The sequence below is a fragment of the Dryobates pubescens genome, chromosome 9 (assembly GCF_014839835.1).
Source record: "Dryobates pubescens isolate bDryPub1 chromosome 9, bDryPub1.pri, whole genome shotgun sequence".
Taxonomy (NCBI): Eukaryota; Metazoa; Chordata; class Aves; order Piciformes; family Picidae; genus Dryobates; species Dryobates pubescens.
The window spans coordinates 14,264,822-14,286,035 of NC_071620.1; the positions used below are offsets into that span (position 1 = coordinate 14,264,822).

Below are 21,214 nucleotides of genomic sequence, written 5' to 3' on the forward strand. Positions count from 1 at the left end.
TTTTAAAATATTCCTCATTACTCAGTCATGGAAAATCCATGAGACCCAAAGTATCCCACTGTGCAGTGCATTACAGTATGTATTCGAATGAGCAAGACAGTCAGACATCAAGAATAGGCTTCTTTAAAAATAATAAGGATAATTGAGCTTTTTTCTGCCCATCCTTTTCTTCTGCAGAAGAGCAAAGACATTACTGAAACAGCTGTAGTTTTACCTTTCTCCAGTCCCTATTATGTTACAAATTTTATGTCCCTCAGGCTGCCCCAAGTCCTTCAAATGCTTCCCCTGCTCCTTTTCTTCTTTCTTTTTCCTCTCCTTTTTTTTCTGTTTTCCTTTGGCAAAATTTATCTTTGCATGTCATAACCTAATAATTGTGATCTGATTGTCTTTATGATTTTTCCAACTCTAGACGACGCTCTTTCTGTTCCTTGTGCAAAGGAAGTACTTGGCGGAATTGTCTGCTCTGCAATTTCATGAGAGGTTCTCTAATATCCCAGGTCTTCTTCAATCTGCCTTGACAATAAATAAAATTTGGCATTTAACATTTCCTGTACTATAATTTTAGCCAAGGACTCACTCCTGTCTGGGGGTTGGCCCTAAGCAAAGACCAGGAAAAACAATAGCTTCATGTAATTGTTAGAAAGAAGGGAAAAGAATGGCTATGTTCAAAACTCTTGTTTCTTTTTCATAGTTCTTAAACAACCTCAGGGTTGTTTTTTTTGTCTACTAGTGTTTCTGAGCTTCTTCAGAATTTGTGCTAAACTGAATTTTGTTTCAAGTACTAACATAGTGTGAGGCCAAACTCCCACTCTTTAATAATATGCTTAGGAACTTGCCTTTGACAAGCTCAATTGTACAAACACTCTGTAAGGTTTATGCAGTGAGACTTCTCCCGGCAGCGTTAGGCTCAGAATTTGCAATGTTAATTTGTGTTTGAGTTACTTTTGAAATGGCTTTGAAATAGGCCTTTCAATATCTGACTTGCCTTTAGGGTGAGAATATATCCTTGCAGTTGAGATTGCTTACTCTGTGAAGAGATCAAGAGGACTGAATTCTTTTTCCATCATCATGATGTAGTTTACCAAAATAATTACTGAATGGTCACCACAACCAAAGAAGCTACAATAAGTTCCTGAGACTAAATCCTCTCTATATAAACCATCTTAAACCAATGTAAAACTGATTAGCCATAGCAACTATTTTATACCACTTGAGGGCCAGAACCTCAAATTAGACTTCCAGAAGAAATGTGGACACCAGAAAAAACAGTCTGAAGTCTTTTGGACTAATCTTTGTGTCAGACCTTGCATTCAAGAGATTTAGAACATTTCTGCTTCCTATGGAAGTTTCTTACACTGTCTGCATCCTGTATCTAGACAATTTTATTATTTATTAGCTTGCAGCATCCCTAACCTCAACTAATGTCTGTATCCAAACCCTAAGGAGAACAACTCTGTTCTTTCCATCTGGCAATTCAGGAGACAAAAATCAAAGAAAAGTAGTCTCACATATTACAACTTAATGTAACTTCCAGCACTGTTGAAGCCAGTTTTCAGATAAATTGATCATAACAAAGGCTGGCAACTGTATTCCCTAAGAAGATCAACAAAAAATTGTATGGATGAAAGCCAGAAGAACGAATCTTGCTCCTCATCCAGCAGATCCTGTCTTCCTCTGCTTCAAAAATTCCTCTAACTATAGAATCATAGAATCATTTTGGTTGGAAGAGACCATCAAGATCATCAAGTCCAACTGTTAATCCAGCATTGCCAAGTCGCCACTAAACCTTGTGCCTCAGTACTACATCTACAAGGCTTTTCAATCTCTTTAGGAAATGGGACTTCCCTGGGCAGCCTGTTCCAGGGCTTGACAACCCTTTTCAGGGAAGAACGTGTTCAGAGTGTCCAACCTAAATGTCCCTTGGTACAATTTGAGGCTGTTTCATCCTACTGTTTGAGAGAAGTTTAGTAGTCATGATAGAGCCAGTGTGATGTTTGGACTTGATGATCTTAGAGGGCTTATCCAGCCTTAATGATTCTATGAAGAGACCACCACCTAGCTACAATCTCTCTTCAGATAGTTGCAGAGAGTGAGAACATCTCACCTCAACCTCTTTTTCTCTAGGCAAAACAACCCCAGTTCCCTCAGCTTCTCCTCATAATGCTTGTCCTCTGGACCCTTCCTGCTTTTCTTTGGACACACTTTAGCCACTCTGTCTCTTGGTATCCAGGACGTTCTTGCACTTGCTGACTGAATTTGAGCTGTGTAGACAAGCAGCTAAGGCTGAATTTGCAATGAGCTTAGTTTGAAAGCCTTCAATAACCCTTTGGCTGAACATGCTGTGGTTAGAGTCAGCCTGTGGAATGTGTCTGTGCTTCCAGTGGTCATTCATGTGGTCTTTGTATACCAAGGAGCTACCTGAACTTAATTTGCTGCATTGGGCTTTCCCATAAGTTTTAGAGATGATTGAATACCAGTGACAGCTTTTGATCTTGGTAACCAAAGTAAATACTCAGAGCACAGTAGTATCTGTGTAGATATTATCCACCTGTCTGAATGAATTAAAAAAAAAAAAAAAAAAAAGAGAGAGAGGGTAAAATGATCTTTAGCAGAATATTTGCATTGACTATTTACAGTATTATTAAGCACATTTAGTAATTATTAAAGTTTCTGTCAAAAATACCTCTTCTTGTCGTGATGTCCTTACTCAGGCATCACCAGTCAGTCTAATCGTGCACTTTAAGAAGCATATTTGTCATCACCGATCAAAATGCTTTTTCTGATGACAGCAAAGGGCAACAAAGCTGGTGAAGGCTCTAGAGCACAAGTTTTCTGAGGAGCAGCTGAGGGAACTGATATTGTTTAATCTGGAGAAGAAGAGACTGAAGGGAGGCCTTATTGCTCTCTCACAACTCCCTTAAAGGAGGCTATAGTGAGGTAGGGGCTGGTCTCTTCCCTCTAATATCAGGAGACAAAATGAGAGGAAATGGCCTGAAATTGTGCTAGGGAAGGTTTAGGTTGGATATTATGGGGGAAAAAAAAAGCAAAAAGAAACACAACAAAACTTGACTGAAAGTGGTCAGGCATTGGAACAGGCTGCCCAGGGAGTTGGTGAAGTCACCTGGAGGCATTCAAGAAACATGTGGGCATGGCACCTCTGGGACATGGTTTAATGGCCATCATGGTCTTAGGTTGATGGCTAGGCTTGATGATCTTGAAGGTCTTTTCCAACCAAAACAATTCAATGAGCTCTTTCAAAGCCTGATTTTCCCTAGGTCCTGATCCTAGATGCCACAACCACAACAGGATGAACTCTAAACCAAGTCAACCACATCCCTCAGCTCAACAGCCCTGTATCACTGCACTGTCTCTAACTGGCTTTGTTTCTCTTTGCAGCTGTATCTTCACCATCTTCATTTACAATGAAAACTAACACACTGAGCACAACAGTGCCTAATTCTTATTACCCAGGTAACCAATTTATTTTTTTCTTGCTTTCCACCCTATATGGCCCTTTTCACAATGAAAGCATATTTAATTATGTTATTATGCTTCTTGCCTTAGAAATTTAATGGGCACATAAGCAACGTGCTGGTTGCTTGCAGTAGCTTTCTGAAAGCAAACGCGGGAACGTTTATCAATCATTTACTCTTCTCTCTCTTTTTACCTTTCCTGCATTGACCTGCTTATGATGTATGACAGATCCATTTGTGCCAACTGCAATTTTAGGTGAGAACATTTCCCTTTATCAAAGTTTAACTCTCAAGTAATTTAGAAAGTCACAGTTCTCGGGGGTACAGGCAATAGGACACAAAGAGCTGGAGTTTTGTGTCTGAAAGGAGGGGTGGAAGGCTTGACAAAACTGAGGATGCTATGGACAGCTATCAGACTTGATTGCTACTGTCATAGTGCAAGTCAGGGGAGAAAAGAGAAATAAACTAAACAAGTGGATTCATGAGGTAATGTTTATGCATGTATTTGGAGTGACACAAAAGAATTTGATTGTTTCAGCAACTGAAATATTTTCCTTCATTTTTTTTCCTCCCCCCCATTCTATCTCAGAAATGAAGATGTCTCTTCTGAAATAAAGAAATAAATGTATGTTTTTCCTAATTACACTACTCATGATACAATAAAAATCAGACAAAGCACACTTTTGGCTATTCCCTAGCTATAATTTCTCTCTCACAGTACCGCACATGCTTATCAAAGTGAAGATTCAGAGGAGAGATGGTATTGTGAACAGCAAAATGACACAACACTCAGGGAATATGATTTATTATGCATCAGGTGCCACAGGAACAAAATAAACCAGTACAACTGTAGGTTAAAAGCATCTGGTGGAAATATTTTATACTTGAACTATGAATTTAAGAAAGTCCCATGTTGAAGAGAGTGAAGTTTCTGCAGCGTGAAATCAATAAGCATGAGGCACTATTGTATTTGCAATGCTTAAGTAACTCTTTGTGATTTGCATTAATTTACACCTCCTCCCCATACTAACTTTAATATTAACAGGGAGATATCTCTATCTCTCTCTGTCTCTTTTTTTTTTTTTTTTAATAGTAAGTGAAAACATAAATGTGCAAAACTTCAGACTATAAGTGTGCAAGAATTCAAAATCCAGTGTCAAGCCTATTTATCTACTCTTTTTACAACTGATACTTTTACAATGAACATTTTCCTTTCTCCACCTTTTCCTTCCCTGGAAAAACAAAACAAAGCAAAACAAAACAAAACAAACCACACCAAAGCTCCCTTTAACTGATTCCTGCCCTTAAAGTTAAACAAGTTTAAATAAAACTAAAGCATGTAAAAAGTAGAAGTTCAGGAAGGTGATCTTGAAAAACTTGTTATTGCGAGGGAATATTTAGCGCAGCACATTTCAGTGCGGTAACGTGGAGAGGGAACTTGCGTGTTTTTATACATTATGTAAATCTGGGAGAAGGTAATGATAGTAACAATGAAATAATCTGCATGCAAATGAAATTTGCAGCACCTTTTAACTGCCTGAGATGTTAGATTATTTTCTTCTTCTTTTTTTTTTTTTTTCCTTGTGTGCTTTAGCATTCATTCAACACTTCATCCCGTAGATGCTCTTCCTGACCTTGTGGTTGGGCAAGGAGAAAAGTGCTATTATCAGGAGAACAACTTTGAGATTTTTTTCTATCAGCATTAATTTTTAGTTCATGGTTTCTCTATTTATTTTTTTTTATGATTCTCTGCTATAGAATAAGAGTGGTGAAATTATTTGTTAGCTTTTTTTTACCCCCACCAGAAATAATCTCTAGGCAGATATCAGACAAAGACACGCTGGGGAGGAAAAAAAAAAAAAAAAAGAATTCTTGCTTCTCCTAAGTCTGTAAAATCCTGAATTAGTTAGATGTGCATTTTATGAGCTACTACAGCATCCTCTGCTTGCTCATGACAGAAAAATCATCCAGTTATTTCACTGTGGACAATTAATATTTTTGTAGCCTTACATGTTTAAAAATTTAGCGACCTTTTATGAGTGATGTTCCATTCAGTCCAGGCCTATCTCTTTAAAATATTGTTTATGACTATAGGAATAGTTTTTTATCTGAGATAAATCAAATTAGCTGTGTTTGAATTGGTAGAAGAATAGAGCTATTAAACTATGCTGGGGTTTAATTGCAACTGATACCTGTTCTTGCTGTCTGACAATGTCCAAAGGTGTGTTTAGATTGCAGGGTCAAGCCCACAGTTAGAAATAAATTAAATTTTCAGTGTGACCTCCTGGGAAGGGGACAGGACTGGTAAATGGTTGAGTTTAGTTTCCAAAATTTACTAGAAAGGCCACAATATACTTACCATTTCCAGATTTATGGCAATGCTCACCCTGGAGAAGAAAAGGCTCCAGGGAGAGATTATTGCGGCATTTTAGTATTTAAACGGGCCTATAAGAAAGCTGTGAACAGACTACTTTAGCAGGGCCTGTTGTGACAGGACAAGAGGGGGATGGTTTTAAACTAAAAAGGGAGATTTAGACTAGATAGAAGGAAGAAATTGTTTATGCTGAGGGTGGTGAGAGCCTGTCCCAGATTGCCCAGAGAGGTGGTAGACGCCCCATCCCTGGAAACGTTATAGGTCAGGTTGTTTGGGGCCCTGAGCAACCTGCTGTAGTTGCAGATATTCCTGCAGTAATATTGGACTAGATGACTTTGAAAGGTCCCTTCTAACCCAAATCATTCTGTGTTTCTATATCAGTGGACAAATTTATATTTGCTGGGCCTGAGTGTGGGACATGTTTGTCTGATATCAGCCTTGTACTGAAATTGGAGAGTCACAACCCAGAAAAGATGCTGGGCTAGCTTTCCGGATACCATCTATGCTATGAGTTCATATAACTAATAAATGACTATATTACTTAATATGCGTTGCACAGCTCTATGGGAATGAGTAAGTGGAGAGTAGAGCAGCTGCAGCTGTAAGTATTTAAGCTGGACAAACTATTGCATATGAACACTGCATCTGGAAAAGCTCAGCTTTTAAAAAACGATGCTCACAGGCAAAGCAAAAAGCTGTGATATATGTGTCTCCTAATGTACCATCTAAACCAAGCATTTAAATTTAAGGCAATTTTGAAAGATCATTTCCAAAGAGGGAAAAATTGTATTAATGCAGCTTTAAGAGAGAGAGAAATGCAGAAAGGAAAACTAGTCTGAAACAAAGGAGCTCCCAGGAAGGAGATTCGAGTAATCTCTTGGGTGGTTGGATTAGAAGACCTCCAGAGGTCCCTTACAACTTTTACCATTATGAGACCTGTGATTAAATTGCTGCTTTCATAGCACAAGACCCTACTACCTGAAAATGCTGCCATCATCTTAGTTACTCACAGTCTGTAGCTGGGCAAAAAAATCCCAAAGTTTTCTAACCTCTTTCTAAAATCAAAATAAGCCACCCAAAAAAATCATGATCAGCTCTCTACACCTTTTTGTCTTTTGTGTCATAGCCACCTTGTAGTTTTCAGGTGCCATTTCAGCAGTGACATACTGTACCTACCCTTGTATACCACACTTCATGCCATGCATCCCAAGGTGCTTTGCAGTACAATTTTATCACACATTAGACAAATGTCAACAAATTTTATGACAGCAAAAGTAGTGAAATGCTCCTGCTCATCCCCATAAATTTTTCTCTCTTATTTTTGGATTAGGTTTAATTCACATTTCATGTTGACTGCATCCTTGCTGAGAACCAGATTTCATGTGTCTTAGTATCAGTGTGAATGGAGAGAACCTAAAAATCATCCTTGAAATGTGATTTGTGGAGCTTTGTGGCTTTAGGATCAGTTTTCAGTGGTATAACTACGACCAAAATCTCACTTTTACTGTGGTAGTATTTTTGGTAGGCACATCAGAATCTGGGAAATTTTGATCCAGAGTATTTGTGGAACTTTCTGTTATATCTAACTTACAAATATGGAAATGATACTTTAATGCTTCCCTTTCATACAACATATTTTACAAAGTAGTTTGTTGTTTTTTTTATCACAGTATTTTTATAGACCCTTTCCTCTGTTTAGTGTGCAGCCAGTGAGGAGTGGTTTGAGTAAGTTAAAACACCACAATTATAATTTCAGTTAAACTCTTTGAGATATGTAAAATTATTTGGATACGTAGAATAAATATTTCTGGTGACACATGGACCTTAGAATTTAGGCTGTTTGTTGGTTTGGGGGTTTTTCTCTTGTCAAGAGACAAAATTCCATCTAAGTAGGAAGAAAGTCTTGTTGCTTCCATAGGTAGAGTGAATTTTCACATCTGCTTGTTTACTAGTGAGTGTAAATTCTAATCTCAGTTGCATCTGTGTGAAGTGATTCACTCTAAGATTCACTCTAGTTTCAGTACATTTAATTCAGACTGAGAAACTGAGATCAGAATCTGACTCACTTAGGAAATCACTCTGCAAACACTAAATTACGAGCATAAAATTATCTGTCATTATTAATGTAGTACTGTTGCTTATGCCCTGTTTCCTTTTTCTCCTCCTCTTTTATTTTTTTCTCCTGATATGTATCCTCTTAAAAGTGCCAATCAATGGTAAGTTGCCCATTTGCCCCATGGAAGAGATGTGGAGGGTTGGGAGAGTATGTGTCTCATCAGAATTTTAACCAGCCCACTGGGTTCTCCTGTTTGTTGGCTTGCATGTCAGTTGACACATAACATTCCATGCCTGATGTGGTGGCTCATGACATATACCATGGTCCTAAAGCATGTTCAGCAGTCAGTCAAGACATTTCTCCTGATCAGATGACCCTTTGCACTTGTCCTCTCGTAGTTCATCTCCAAATGTTGTATCAGATCTACATTACCATTGCAGTCCTAGCTTGATGAAACCATAAGCCATTTCGTGCATCTTTTTATTTTGCTCACTCCAAACATTTGCTCTAAATTTGCCCTGTAAAATATAGCACTTGAGTAATCTGAGTACAAGTCCAATTTCATTCCGTGGGACTTGTTGAAGTTTCAGCATGAAACTTCAATGCAGTTTAGAACCAAGAGCCTCATTTAAAACCTGTTTGTAATCAGCTAGCGATAGTCGAAACAACGTTAGAGTTTGGACTGCTCTGCAATGCTTCCATTGTAGAACCATGGACTTTGCCTCATTCCAATCAGTCTTGCAATTTCCCTGTGTAAACTGCTCCATGGATTTATTGTTCTGGTGTAGCCTTCACAGACTGAAGCAATACTGATGGTGTCAGATTTCTGCCATTCCTCTAGAAATCTGTGTAACTTCTGTTTATGTCAGTAAGTGAAACGAGCCAGGACATGATGAGGTACTCTTTTTCTAGATGAAACCCATACGATGGTCAGTGACACAAGCAGCCTGGTCCAATCCCATACCTACAAGAAGCGAGATCCAGTGGATGTGCCCTACCAGACCGGACAGCTTCATCCAGCCATCCGCGTAGCTGACTTGTTGCAACACATCACCCAGATGAAGTGTGCAGAAGGCTACGGATTCAAAGAGGAGTATGAAGTAAGTGTCAGGTCTAATGATCTGATTATTGTGGCTTCTGCACTGTTGGCTTGATCTGTCTGCTACCTGTACCACAGAACAGGGAGAAATAATTGGTCAACCAAGTGAAACAAGGTATGGGATGGTAAAGATCATCTCTACAGAGAGTAGATGTTCTGATTGTAACTTGGAAGAATGAGGAGTGAGTCATAAACACCTTTCTTGGTAACCTCTGCCTAATTCTAGTTGTGTAAAGCTGTAGGCTTGCAAAAATAAAACAAAACAAAGCAAAAAACATCCAACAAAACCAAACAGGTTCACTAGTGCTTCCCTAGAAATTGCCATATTTTCTTTCTCCTATTAAGAATACAGCTCTTTTTCCAAAGTTCTGCATCACAGATTGTCTAATCACAGTTGCCCTGTAACATGACACTAGCTTGGAAATCAAGTTCTACAAGCAGTATTTATTGGAGTAATAGTATTCATCATGGAAAGGAAGGTCACAAATCTTCAGGGGAGGTTTATAGGGCTATAAAATGTATTTGGTAGTGCCTGATCCATTTCCCACTAGCTGGAGGCCCTAATCTTCATTATTTTTCGTATTAACATAGTCTCCATTTCCCCCCCTCCTTCTTTAAAATTCAACTTCTGTTTCATTGTTTCATGCTAGAGTGATCTGTTCCTCCCTGTTATCATCTTAGCTTTAAATGTCATCACCACTGCATAGAACATAGAATCATAAAATGGTTTTAGTTGGAAGGCACTTTAAAGGTCGTCCAGCCCAAGCTCCCATGCCATAAGCAGGGACACCTTCTACTAATCACAGAATCACAGAATGTCAGGGGCCAGAAGGGGCCTTGAGAGATCATCCAGTCCAATCCCCTGCCAGAGCAGGATCACCTATACCAGATCACACAGGAACACATCCAGGCAGGTTTTGAATATCTCCAGAGAGGGAGACTCCACAACCACCTTGGGCAGCCTGTTCCTGTGTTCCATCACGCTCACAGTGATTTTTTTTCCCATGTTTACATGGAACTTCCTAAACAAGGAACTTCCTAAACAAGGTTACTTAATGTCCCATCCAACCAGGCATTCAACAATTCTAGGGACTGGTCCTCCAAAGCTTCTCTTGGCAGCCTGTTCCTGGGCTCTGTCACTTCCAAAGGAAAGTTTTGCCTCATGCTCAGATAGAACCTTCTGTATTCCAGTTTATGACCTTTGACCTAGTTCTATCGATGGACACCACTAAAAATAGTCTGGCCCCATCCTTTTGTCCCCCTACCCTTTAGATATTGCTGAGCATTGGGAAGTTCCCCTCTTGCACTGCTCTTTTCCAGGCTAAACAGCCCCAGGTCTCTCAGCCTTTTGTCTTCACAGAGATGCTTCAGTCTCCTCAGCATCTTTCTAGCCTCTATTGGACTCTCTTCAGTAGTTCCCTGTCTCTGAATCTGGTACACCAGATGTGAACTCGCTGGGGCAGAATAGAGGGGGAGGACAACCTCCCTCGATCTGCTGGCCACAAGGGCCAGTGGTAAACTCGTTGCCCAACAACACTCCCAGGGCCTTCACAGAGCAGCTTTCCAGCAGGTCAACCCCTCACCTGTACTGGTGCAGGTTGCTACTCCTCCCCAGGTGAGGGACTCTACCCTCATCCTGTTTGAACTTCATCCAGTTCCCATCTGCTGAACTCTCCAGCCTGTGTAGGTCTCACCAAATGACAACACAGCCTAATAGCGAGCCAGCCATTCCTCCCAGTTTGATATCATCAGCAAACTTGCCGAGACTCCACTCTGTCCCTTCATCCAGGTCCATACAGATCATTGGGATGAATATGTTGAACAAAAGTTCTCAATCAAAAGACGTTCTTTTCATTCTCTCACCAGAAAGGAGGAGGACAAAGGGGTTGGACAAGATGACCTTTGAGGGTTCCTCCCAACCTGATGCATTGTACAATTCTATGACAATTAGGCAAAAGTAAATCAAATGACTTCCAGAGTGTAGGGCAAGCAATGGTTTCTCTTTTGGATATCCACAGTTGTGCCCTATCCTGGAGGCTCCATATAATGTGCTGAAGTTTTAAAGGTAGGAAATTATGTAGGTAGTGTGGGTCCTTCATGATGACTCCTAGAGTTCCTAGTATATTGCTGAGTTTTTACAGGCATGCATGTTATTTGCATTTTTCCAAGAGATAGTGATGTATTGAAGTTTGCTCTGTGTCATGCCAACTCCATCTTATAATTGCTTCAATATGTAATTGTTTAAACTGGTGCTTGTAGTATTAAAATCCAAAGCCCATGCTCCAGGCCACATCCAAAGTCACTGATGACATTTCTTGTCCCCCCTAAAACGTAGAAAACAATTTATTCCAGGAGGAGCTAATCACTTGTCAACTTCCATTTGTGTGGCTGACTTAAACAAGGGCTTTTTCACGCCACTGTTCTTTGGAAATGATAGAATTGAAAATTCTTCTCTTTGGAAAAGATTTTCTCGTTAGCCAAAACCTTTTATACCAGCATTAAGCCTAGAGGAAAGCTACAATTAATTTGTTTCAAATTAAAAAAAAAAAAAAAAAAGCCTGTAAAATGGAATTTCTAATGTAACCAGTGGCATGACTTTTTAACTACAGTGGATCAAATGGTGCTGCTGAGAAACAGTTTCCAGGAAAATCACTTCATTTTGAGCTTACCACCCTGATGAATGGCATTTCATTACAGACAGAAGACGTAGTCATGACTGATGCCAGGAGATGCAGTATATTAGGGTGCAGTGTGTTAATATTAACTGCAAAAGGGAACCTGATGAAATTCAGCGAAGGCAGGTGTAGGGTCCTGTGCTTGGGGAGGATGACCCCTACACCAGCACAAGTGAGAAGTTGGATGCTGGTGGACAGCAAGTTCACCATGACCCAGAAATATGTTCTTGTGGCTAAGAAGGCACTTTATGTCCCGGGGTGCATTATGAAGAGTATGGCCAGCACTTCAAGGGATGCTCTTCTGCCTCTCTACTCTGCCCCAGTGAGGCCACATAGGGAGCGCTCAAACCAGTTCTGGGCTCCCCCAGTTCAAGAGAGACAGATAGGGAACTACTGGAGAGAATCCAGCAGAGGGCACAAAGATGCTGAAGGGTCAGAAGCATCTCTGAGAAGTGGAAAGGCAGAGACCTGTGGCTGTTTAGCCTGATGAAGATCAGACTGAGAGGTGATCATCTCAGTGTTGATCAATACCAATGATCAATATCAATGGTGGAGGTCAAGAGGATGGGGCCAGACTCATGGTGCCCAGTTACAAGACAAGGGGCAATAGGGGCATACTAGAACCCAAAAGCTTCTATCTGAACACGAGGGAATTTTTTGCTGTGATGGTCCAGAGTGCTGGCACAGGCTGCTCAGAAAGGTTTTGGACTCTTCTTCTCTTGATTCCAAACCCACCTGGACACAATTCTGGACAACCTGCTGTGAGTGACCATGTTTTAGCATGATCTCTAGAGGTCCTTTTCAACCCTTACCATTCTGCCATTGTGTGAATAGTAGCAGAGAAAATAGAGGTAAAATTCTGCAGCTGCTCCTGAAAAAGTCCTGTATATATATATATAAATTGTTTATAATGCAACTAAACCATAATTAACCATGTCTTTGAGGGTTATGTTTTTTCCCCCTGAAATACTGTAAGGTTTCCTGCATATCACCATGAATACTGGCCAATATATTCTCTCACTTTGGAGACTGTGAATCTTTGTTTACACTGCTGTCAGGTTGATACTCATCCTCTTTACAAGGTTGAACAAGACAGCGAAAGAAACTTCTCCTTGTAAATTGTCAGAAGGATAACTGTCCAAACGAAGAGGAAGAAGTAGTTTGGCAGGGGATTTGTTTTGAATGAAGTCTCCTAGATTATCTTTTTTTACTTTTACAAAACAGCAGGATTATATAGTCTCACAAAAGAAAGAGTTTGATTCAGGAGAAATTCATACAGGATTCACTCAAAATAAATCTGCTGAACTGAACAGAAAGTGAAGTATCACATTACCCTTTAGCAGCACTTCCGAGGAGTGGAAGGATTTACTGTCATGCATAGTTTTAAGTGCTTTAAAATAAAACTTAATAATCAAGAGTCCACCCTTCTCAATAATTAGGGCAACAGTTCACAATTTAAGCACACCTGTGTGGTTTTAAGTCCCATTGACTTCAAGCTCGATGAAGTAACATAATTACCACAAAAAAAGCTAAGGTTGAAAAGACATCTTGAAGCAACAGCAAGCTGGTTCTTAGTCTGCATTAGGATTACCCACCTGAGAAACTGAGTAACTTTAACTCCCAGTATATGGGGGCTTGGGGGAATACTGTAGTTATACCCTGTTGTTCTCCTTCTGGAAGGAGCTGAGATACTTGAGCTCTCTTACTAAATAGGCTTTGGTTGAATCCTTCTGTACTTGGCACTGGTGAGGCTGCACCTTGAATACTGAATTCAGCTTTGGACTCCTCACTACAAGAAAAACATGAGAGGTGTTGGAGTGGGTGCAGAGAAGGGCAACAAAGCTGGTGAAGGGTCTGAGGAACAGATCTTGTGAGATGTAGCTGAGGGAACTGGGGTTGTTTAGTCTAGAGAAAAAGAGGCTGGGGAGAGACCTCACTCTCTACAACTCCCTTAAAGGAGGTTGGAGCAAGGTGGGATTTGGTCTCTTTTCACAAGAAACAAAGAATAGGACATGAGGAAATGGCCCCAAGTTGCACTAGGGGAGGATTAATTTAGACATTAGGAAAAATTCCTTCCCAGAAGGCATTGTCAAGCCTGGAACAAGCTACTCTGGGCACTGGTGAACTCACCATCCCTGGAGGAATTTAAAAGCTGAGCAGATGTAATGCTGAGGGATTTGGTTCAGCAGTGGACTTGGCAGTGCCAGGTTAGTGGTTAGACTCCATGTGAAAGGTCTCTTCCAACCAACCTCATTCTATGATTCTATAAACAGTGGCAGGCAACCATCCCCAGCCTGTCCCTGTTCCTGTGAAGGCTCCTGTTCCTTAAAGCAGGATCAGGCCCTGGGTGTAGCAGCTCACCCTCTGATTTTTTTTTGTCTAGCTCTGCCTGTAGAACAAAACCAAACACAGATGTCTTCTGTGGCACATCAGCCACATGTTCACTGCCTGTTTTCCCATGCATTTCTGTGGTGTGGAATCAGTATGGATACTTCTCCAAGCTGTGGACTCAAATATGTGCCTTCATTTGCAGCCTGATGGAGTGAGAATGATGGGAAGGGCTTGCACAAAAATTCTTAAACTTGGGGAAGGTTCCACACGGCTAGTCTGCAGCATTTAAAATCCTTTCTGTCCCCTGTCAGACCCTGAAGAAAGGAGAGTTTCTGTCTTGTTTCCGCAGTGTTAGACTGACAATAACATTTCCCTGTGTCAAGGGTTAGGGCTGGGCTCTAGATGAGTGGAAAGAGAAAGGGAAGAAGGGAGAGAGACTGATGGGGTGATTAAAAAGCTAAACCACCTGGGATAGAAATAAGAACAAAATGAAACAGATAGAGATACAAACCAATATAGAACCCCTGATGGTAGTGACATCACCGTTGTCACCACTGATTCTGGGGGCAGGCACTGGGGAAGTCCCAGACTGGGTACAGCAGCAGATTTAGGAGATGGATTCTAGAAGTGATTTCAGGAACATGCAGCTCAGGATTGAAGGCAGAAAGGTGTCTTGATCTGGAAGTCAGGAGGGAGACACAGATCTTTTGAGCATTCCTGTGAGTGTAATTAAGACAAAACAAGGCCAAATATCAAAGCAAGACTACTTATTACTTACAAATAAAACAGAGAAAGACGGAAAAGGAAAGGGAGAGAGAATGGAGAAAGAATGGGAGAGATGGAGAGAGAAAATTGCCACTCCAGGATCCTTCTTCAGCAGGGAAGGGGAGAGACATTCCTGGGCTGCTGAAGATGGTGTTCTGCTGTCATTCTGGCTGATGTTCCTCCAGCTAGTGAAGTCATGGGTGATATTCCCCCAGCTTGTGATGGTCCCAGTGATGTTTCTCTCTTCTTAAGCAGACATAACTCAGGATTTTTATACTGTTCATGGTTCATTCATTGTAGCTCCACCTGGCCCACACCCTTGTTACATTACAATGCATACCAGACTTCTAGGGGTCTCTCAGGGGGTTTACAGGGGTGCTACTGAGTGATCTCAACCCCTCTTTGCCATCCACCACACCCCCAGGGCAATTGCTGTCTTGGTGAGCAGAGCTGACACATCTGGTGGGTCATTCACAATAATCTTTGTTGAGTCACTTCTCACATTTTTAATGTAATCATCACATTCACAAGGTGATTTGCATGTTCAAGAGAGGATTTCCTCAAAGGGACAGAGTCCACCTTGGACACTGACCATTGAAGTAGAGGCTTGACTCTGGGTGATCCCTCAAGCTTGATCCTGAAGCTGTCTGTGGAATTCAACACCTTGTCGGTCAGTTGAGGGTCACCTGTCCCATACCCTCCTCCCTGCAGGTGGCATGTCTGACTTCCTGAAGCCCAAAGTGTGTGCCACAAGTTGTGGCAGTGCCCTTGATCTGCACATGAGCAACCCTATGCCTGAGCCTTTCTGCAGTCCAGCCTTTGGCAGCAACTCTCCCCATCAGCATTCTCAGTGCTTGAAGCAACCACTGGCTGTGTAAACCTGCCCTGAACTTCAGCAAGAGCCCTCACTGAGCAGAGATTGAGCTGAGAAGTCAAATCCCTGTCCAGAACTGGTCCTGGTCTAGCTCAAAAGAGGACAGCCTGCTTTCACTTTCACAAGGCCATAAATGTATAGATGAATGAAGTCAGTTCATCTCCTCCCTAAACAGGTGAATTAGCCTAATGGAGGCCAGCATAGCTCGGTGTAGCTAAGGCAGAACCAGAGAAATTCATCAATATCTTATCATTTTAATTAAGATCTATTTTTAACCCTGGTTTTGGATCAGTAGAAATTGGTTTATGTTTAGTGTAAATTGGTTCTTTGCCAGATTATGTTTAGTTGACATAAGACACTTCCAAATCGATTTCAGAGTGTCCACACAGGAGCTTGGACTGGTTTAACAGAATTGATTTGAAAACACACCTTTAATTAAACCAGTGCAACTTTGTGTAGATAAAGCTCTGCAAAATCAATTTCACATTATGTTCCATGACAGGGAGCTCTGAGCTTCCATTATCTCAGACCCAGAGGTTCCTTTGAAAAGCCAAGATTTGCAAAGGGTATCCTGCTCAGATCATCCTCACTTACTGTCACTAACAGGGCTGTGTCAATAACAGAGCTTAAAAATAGGTTACTCCATGTAGCTTTGACTTTAAGGCTTTCCCCCAACTGTCTCTCTCTTCAAATGCATGCTTTCTCAAGATTTTGTGGCATTTAACTGTTTCAGTCTGTGGTATTTAACTGTTTCAGTCAGTAGATGGTTTTATACTTGCATTATTAAACAAGTGCTATTGCTAATAGAGTGAAGTTTTATACTATTTTAAACTGTACTGATTATGCCCCTTTCATTCTGTGTGGTCTCCCCTTTGAGAGGTTGCACTAATGTAACTATTAATCTCCAAATCACTGCAGTTAAAGAGATAGAAACCTATGAGGATACAAGCTCCGAGCCCCCGTGGAGGTCAGGAACATGAACTATATTATAGAATCATAGAATTGTCAGGGTTGGGAAAGATCTCAAGGATTATCTAGTCTTAACCCCCCTACCATGGACAGGGACACCTCACACTAGATCAGGTTGCCCAGAGCCACATCCAGCCTGGCCTTAAAAACCTCCAGACATGGGACTTCCACCACCTCCCTGGGCAACCTGTTCCAGTGTCTCACCACCCTCATGGGGAAGAACTTCTTCCTAACATCCAATCTGAATCTATCCACTTCTAGTTTTGCTCCATTCCCCCTAGTCCTATCACTACCTGACATCCTAAAAAGTCCCTCACCAGCTTTCTTGTAGACCCCCTTCAGATACTGGAAGGCCACAATAAGGTCTCCTCAGAGCCACCTTCTCTCCAAACTGAACAACCCCAACATTTAATACTGGGTTCAGTTTTGGACCACTCACTACAAGAAGGATTTTGAAGTGCTAGAGAATGTCCAGAGAAGAACAAGAAAGTTAATGAGGGGCCTGGAAAACAAGTTTTATGAGGAGCAGCTGAAAGAACATGGGTTGTTTAGTGTCTTGACAGCAGGTCATAGTGAGGTGAAGGTTGAGTTCCACTCTTTAGTATCAAGTGATAGAAGAAGACAGACTCAAGTTGTGCCACAGGAGATTTATATCAGGTATTAAGATTTATTTTTTTTACTCAAAGAGTGGTCAGACATTGGAACAGGCTGCCCAGGGAAGTGGTGGAGTCACCATACCTGGAGTTGTTCAAAAACTGTGTAGCCATGGCACTCCGGGGACATGGTTTAATGGCTACAGCAGTGTTAAATCAACAGTTGGACTCGATGATCTTATAGGTCTTTTCCAACCAAAACAATCCTATGATTCTATAAAAAGTAATAGATAATTCAGATTTGGAAATGAGTGTTGAGAATAACTGGGGGGATGAAAACAATCTTCCTAGCAATGTATTCATTGAAATTAAACTTCAGAAGATATGCAGGTAGATGTGCTATCTGTGAAACCAATTTTTTCATGCAGTGTACTACTGAGCAGTGAAATATTTAGGGTAAACAGACTACAATAATAGAAATAGAAGATGGTTTTAAGAACGAAAATAGGAAATGACCTTTCTAAAACCAGCAGAAATACTGTTTCCAGTACTGTTTCCCCACCCCATTCATATTCTCAGGGGACAGAAGGTATTGTAGAACACAACAAACCTGGAAAAAGTTTTCCCTTCACTTAAGGTTTTGTTTGCTCCAGAACACTGATATTTGTCTGACCTAGGTATGAAGTCCAATAAAGATTCTCTTTTCCACTGTCCTGCAAAGACTAGAATCCTGCCCCTCCAACCCAGACCTCCAATTGCAGTTTTTCATCCTCTTTAGTTCCAGCTGGAAGACAGATTTGCTGCCATGTAACACTTTCCAACCCCTGTTCTGAAATCTTGAAATTAGAAGGAAAACTAAGAAATTTGTTGATGTGCTCTTCATATAGCTTTTGGCAGGCCCCAGCTGGTGCTACTTTTTCTGCATATGTTCCCTGAGACTACAACTGGCCTGTCTCACTTCCATCCTGTACATTTTTATCATGGTTTTTTTTTTCCTCTGGTTTTATTTGATATGCTGCAGCACCAGCTGAGACAGTCAATAGCACAATGCGTGCAGGATATTCTATACCCCACAAGACACAAATTGCAAAGAAAGAAGAAAGGCTCAGGAACATTGGGTGGGAATGGGGGCATCAGTCCACAGTGTAACTATGGGAAGGAGAACATTTGCAGCCTCCAGGTAATTCTTTGCCTCTAGTTTTTGTAATAATAAGGAAGTGAATTAAAGTTTGTAGATGTAACAGAAATAGAAACAGCCATAAAATAGTGGGAATTTGTCCTGTGAAAATAGTGTGGGAAATTATTGGCAATATTAGCCTATAGATACTTTTTTGTGTGTGTGATTTTTCCTCTCTTTATGTGGGGTGCAGAACAATTACCTGAATGCCCAGGTGAATCTTTAACACTGGGAAGTTGCAGTGTTCTGGTTAGAGGCACATGTTACGTAAATGTGTTCTCTGCCATGCACAATGAAAGGCAACCACAGCTAATGGTGATACAGAATCATAGAATCATTTTGGTCAGAAGAGATCTTTAAGATCATCGGCTCCTACAGTTAAAGGTCCTTTGTGTGACACATGTATTTATCCTTTATCAAGGAGTATGCTGCACTCAGCACCTCCAGGAGTGACTCCATCACCTCCCTGGGTAACCTATTCCAATGCCTGACCACTCTTTCAGCAATTGTGGGTTTGGGTTGTTTGTTTTTTTTCCCCCTAATATAAAATCTAAACCTCCCCTGGCACAATTCCAGGCCATTTCCTCATGTCCTATTCCTTATTTCTTGGTAGAGGAGACCAATTCCCATCTCACTCCAGCTCCCTTGAGGGAGTTGTAGAGAGTGAGAAGGTCTCCCTTCAGCCTCCCCGCTTCTTCAGAATAACAATCCCAGTTCCTTCAGCTGCTCCTCATAAGACCTGTTCTCTAGACCCTTCACCAGGTTCATTGTCCCTCTCCAGACCCACTCCAGCACCTCTATGTCCTTCTTGGAGTGCGGGACCCAAAACGGGACAGTGTTTGAGGTGTGGCCTCACCAGTGCCAAGTACAGGCACAATGTTGCTTCCTTATTCCGGCTGGCCACACTATTCCTGATCCAGGCCAGGAAGCTGTTGGCCTTCTGGCTACCTGAGCATGCTGTTGGTTAATGTCCAGACAGTAGTCAACCAGCACCCCAGGTCCTTTCCTGCTGGTCAAATTTCCAGCCTCTCTGCCTCAAGCCTGTAGCGTTCATGGGGTTGTTGTGACTCAAGTGCAGGACGCAGAACTTGGGCCTTGTTAAACCTCATACAACCAATGTCAGCCCATCAATCCAGCCTGTTCAGATCCCTTAGCAGAGCCCTTCCTGTCCTCAAGCAGATCAGCACTCCCACCCAACTTAGTGTCATCTACAAAGTTAGGGTTTAGTTTCAGATTTAGCAAATCTGTGTGTCATTATGGGCTAGTGAACACCACAGTAGGAAACTGAATAAGGCCACTGAACTTATTTTCACTCATAACGTGTGTTTCCAGATGGAAGTCCACAAGAATAGTTTAGTGCTCAGCCACAAGTTGATAGGTCAAACTTTCTAAATGCTGATGACAAATATGAGTGGGAAGAAAGAAAGGTTTTGGAGACAGTGCAGGCTATCTGCTGCCTATTTGCACCAGACTGAGTTATTAATTATTCAGGTAAGGCATTGAATATTTGATCAGAATCTGTAATCCCTTCTTCAGTTAACGTATTATTTACCTTTGAAAACTGCTGATGTACCACCCTTTTCCCATTGCACCTGCAAAAAAAACCCCCAAACAACCCCAAAGTTGTCCAATTTATGTGCAAGGAATAATATATCGTGCTTTAATGTTCGAGGTATTATTCATTACTTCCTATTCCTACAAGCCTCCTTAGCTCCTTCATATTTTATTAGTGCCCTTTAAAAAGACATTAAAAAAAATCAGTCATGTAGTTATTCCATTTTAAATTATGCAAATGATGTTAAATGCAATTATAATCTATTCTTTATTAATTATATATGCACCTGATGTGTTTTCTGTGGATTGTATTTATTCACTACAAATAATTAAGCGTTTTAGTCCATTGCTGGTTTCCTGACCGGAGCGTTACCGCTGGCTGTTTGTCAAGTGAAAGGAGCATTTTTTCCAAATCAAATTAGCATAATTTAGCTATTAGGAGTTTTCATTTAGCAGCAGTTTATCCACAGCACACCTAAAATATACATTATTTTCTCTAATGCATTTATTTTAAATAAGTTTAAATAGCCATTATAAATATTTCAGGCAATGAAAATTTGTATTCCCCTGTAGCCTGTGATTCAATGCCTTAAGAAGTTTTCTAGCTGGAACTCAAGACTCCTTCTTGCAGAGTTCCTTGTTGTCTCAGTGATGCCACTGCCCACAGTCTTTTGGGGTTCCTGCTCTCTTCCAACTGCTTAGCTCTGTGTCCATCTTATTAACAGTAGGTCCCCCTGGGTCCTCACCAAGTCATCAGAAAGGTGAAACAGCCAAACAGCCATGAGAAGACATAGGCATCTTGGTCAGGCACAGATGAGCAGGGCACTTATGGGATAAAACTGGTCCCCAAGCCAAAGGTGATGGGAAGACTGTTGGGAGTCCTGATGAACAGCAAGTTTAAAAGATGTGTAGACATGGTGCTGCAGAACATAGTTTAGTAGTGGACTTGGACATGTTGCATCAATGGTGGAACTTCATGATCTTAGAACTTTCTTCTCATCTATGATGCTATGATTCTCTAACTGAGGACCTTTACCGATACACAAGCTGGGGCTGTTCAGAAGCATACATAGCTGTGGCTTCCTTCTGCTAACATGCAGTCTGCACTAAAGGGCAGTATCAGCTCCTTTTAGCAAAATTACAGATTTTTTAATCTCTATCCTCCCCAAATAGTAGCAAGGTTATCTTCTGAAAAGAATGTCTCCTAGTACCTAGTCTCCTCTGAACAGAATGTCTGGTGGAAGCTTCCATGCAATGCAGAATTGGTTCCTATA

The 21,214-nt window shown here is 41.1% G+C and overlaps 1 protein-coding gene across 16 annotated transcripts in view; it reads left to right on the forward strand.

Moving 5' to 3' along the window:
- PTPRM (protein tyrosine phosphatase receptor type M) overlaps positions 1-21,214 on the forward strand; it is a 514,813-nt gene that overhangs the window by 397,614 nt on the left and 95,985 nt on the right. For 8 of the 16 annotated variants that reach the window (XM_054164442.1, XM_009909925.2, XM_054164444.1 and 5 more), the window contains 4 exons: positions 3,397-3,471; positions 3,703-3,729; positions 8,052-8,063; positions 8,816-9,003. In XM_054164442.1, the coding sequence (XP_054020417.1) occupies positions 3,397-3,471; positions 3,703-3,729; positions 8,052-8,063; positions 8,816-9,003 (302 nt within the window). The remainder of the gene's footprint in view (positions 1-3,396; positions 3,472-3,702; positions 3,730-8,051; positions 8,064-8,815; positions 9,004-21,214) is intronic. The other 8 variants (XM_054164446.1, XM_054164453.1, XM_054164456.1 and 5 more) reach the window with 3 other exon arrangements.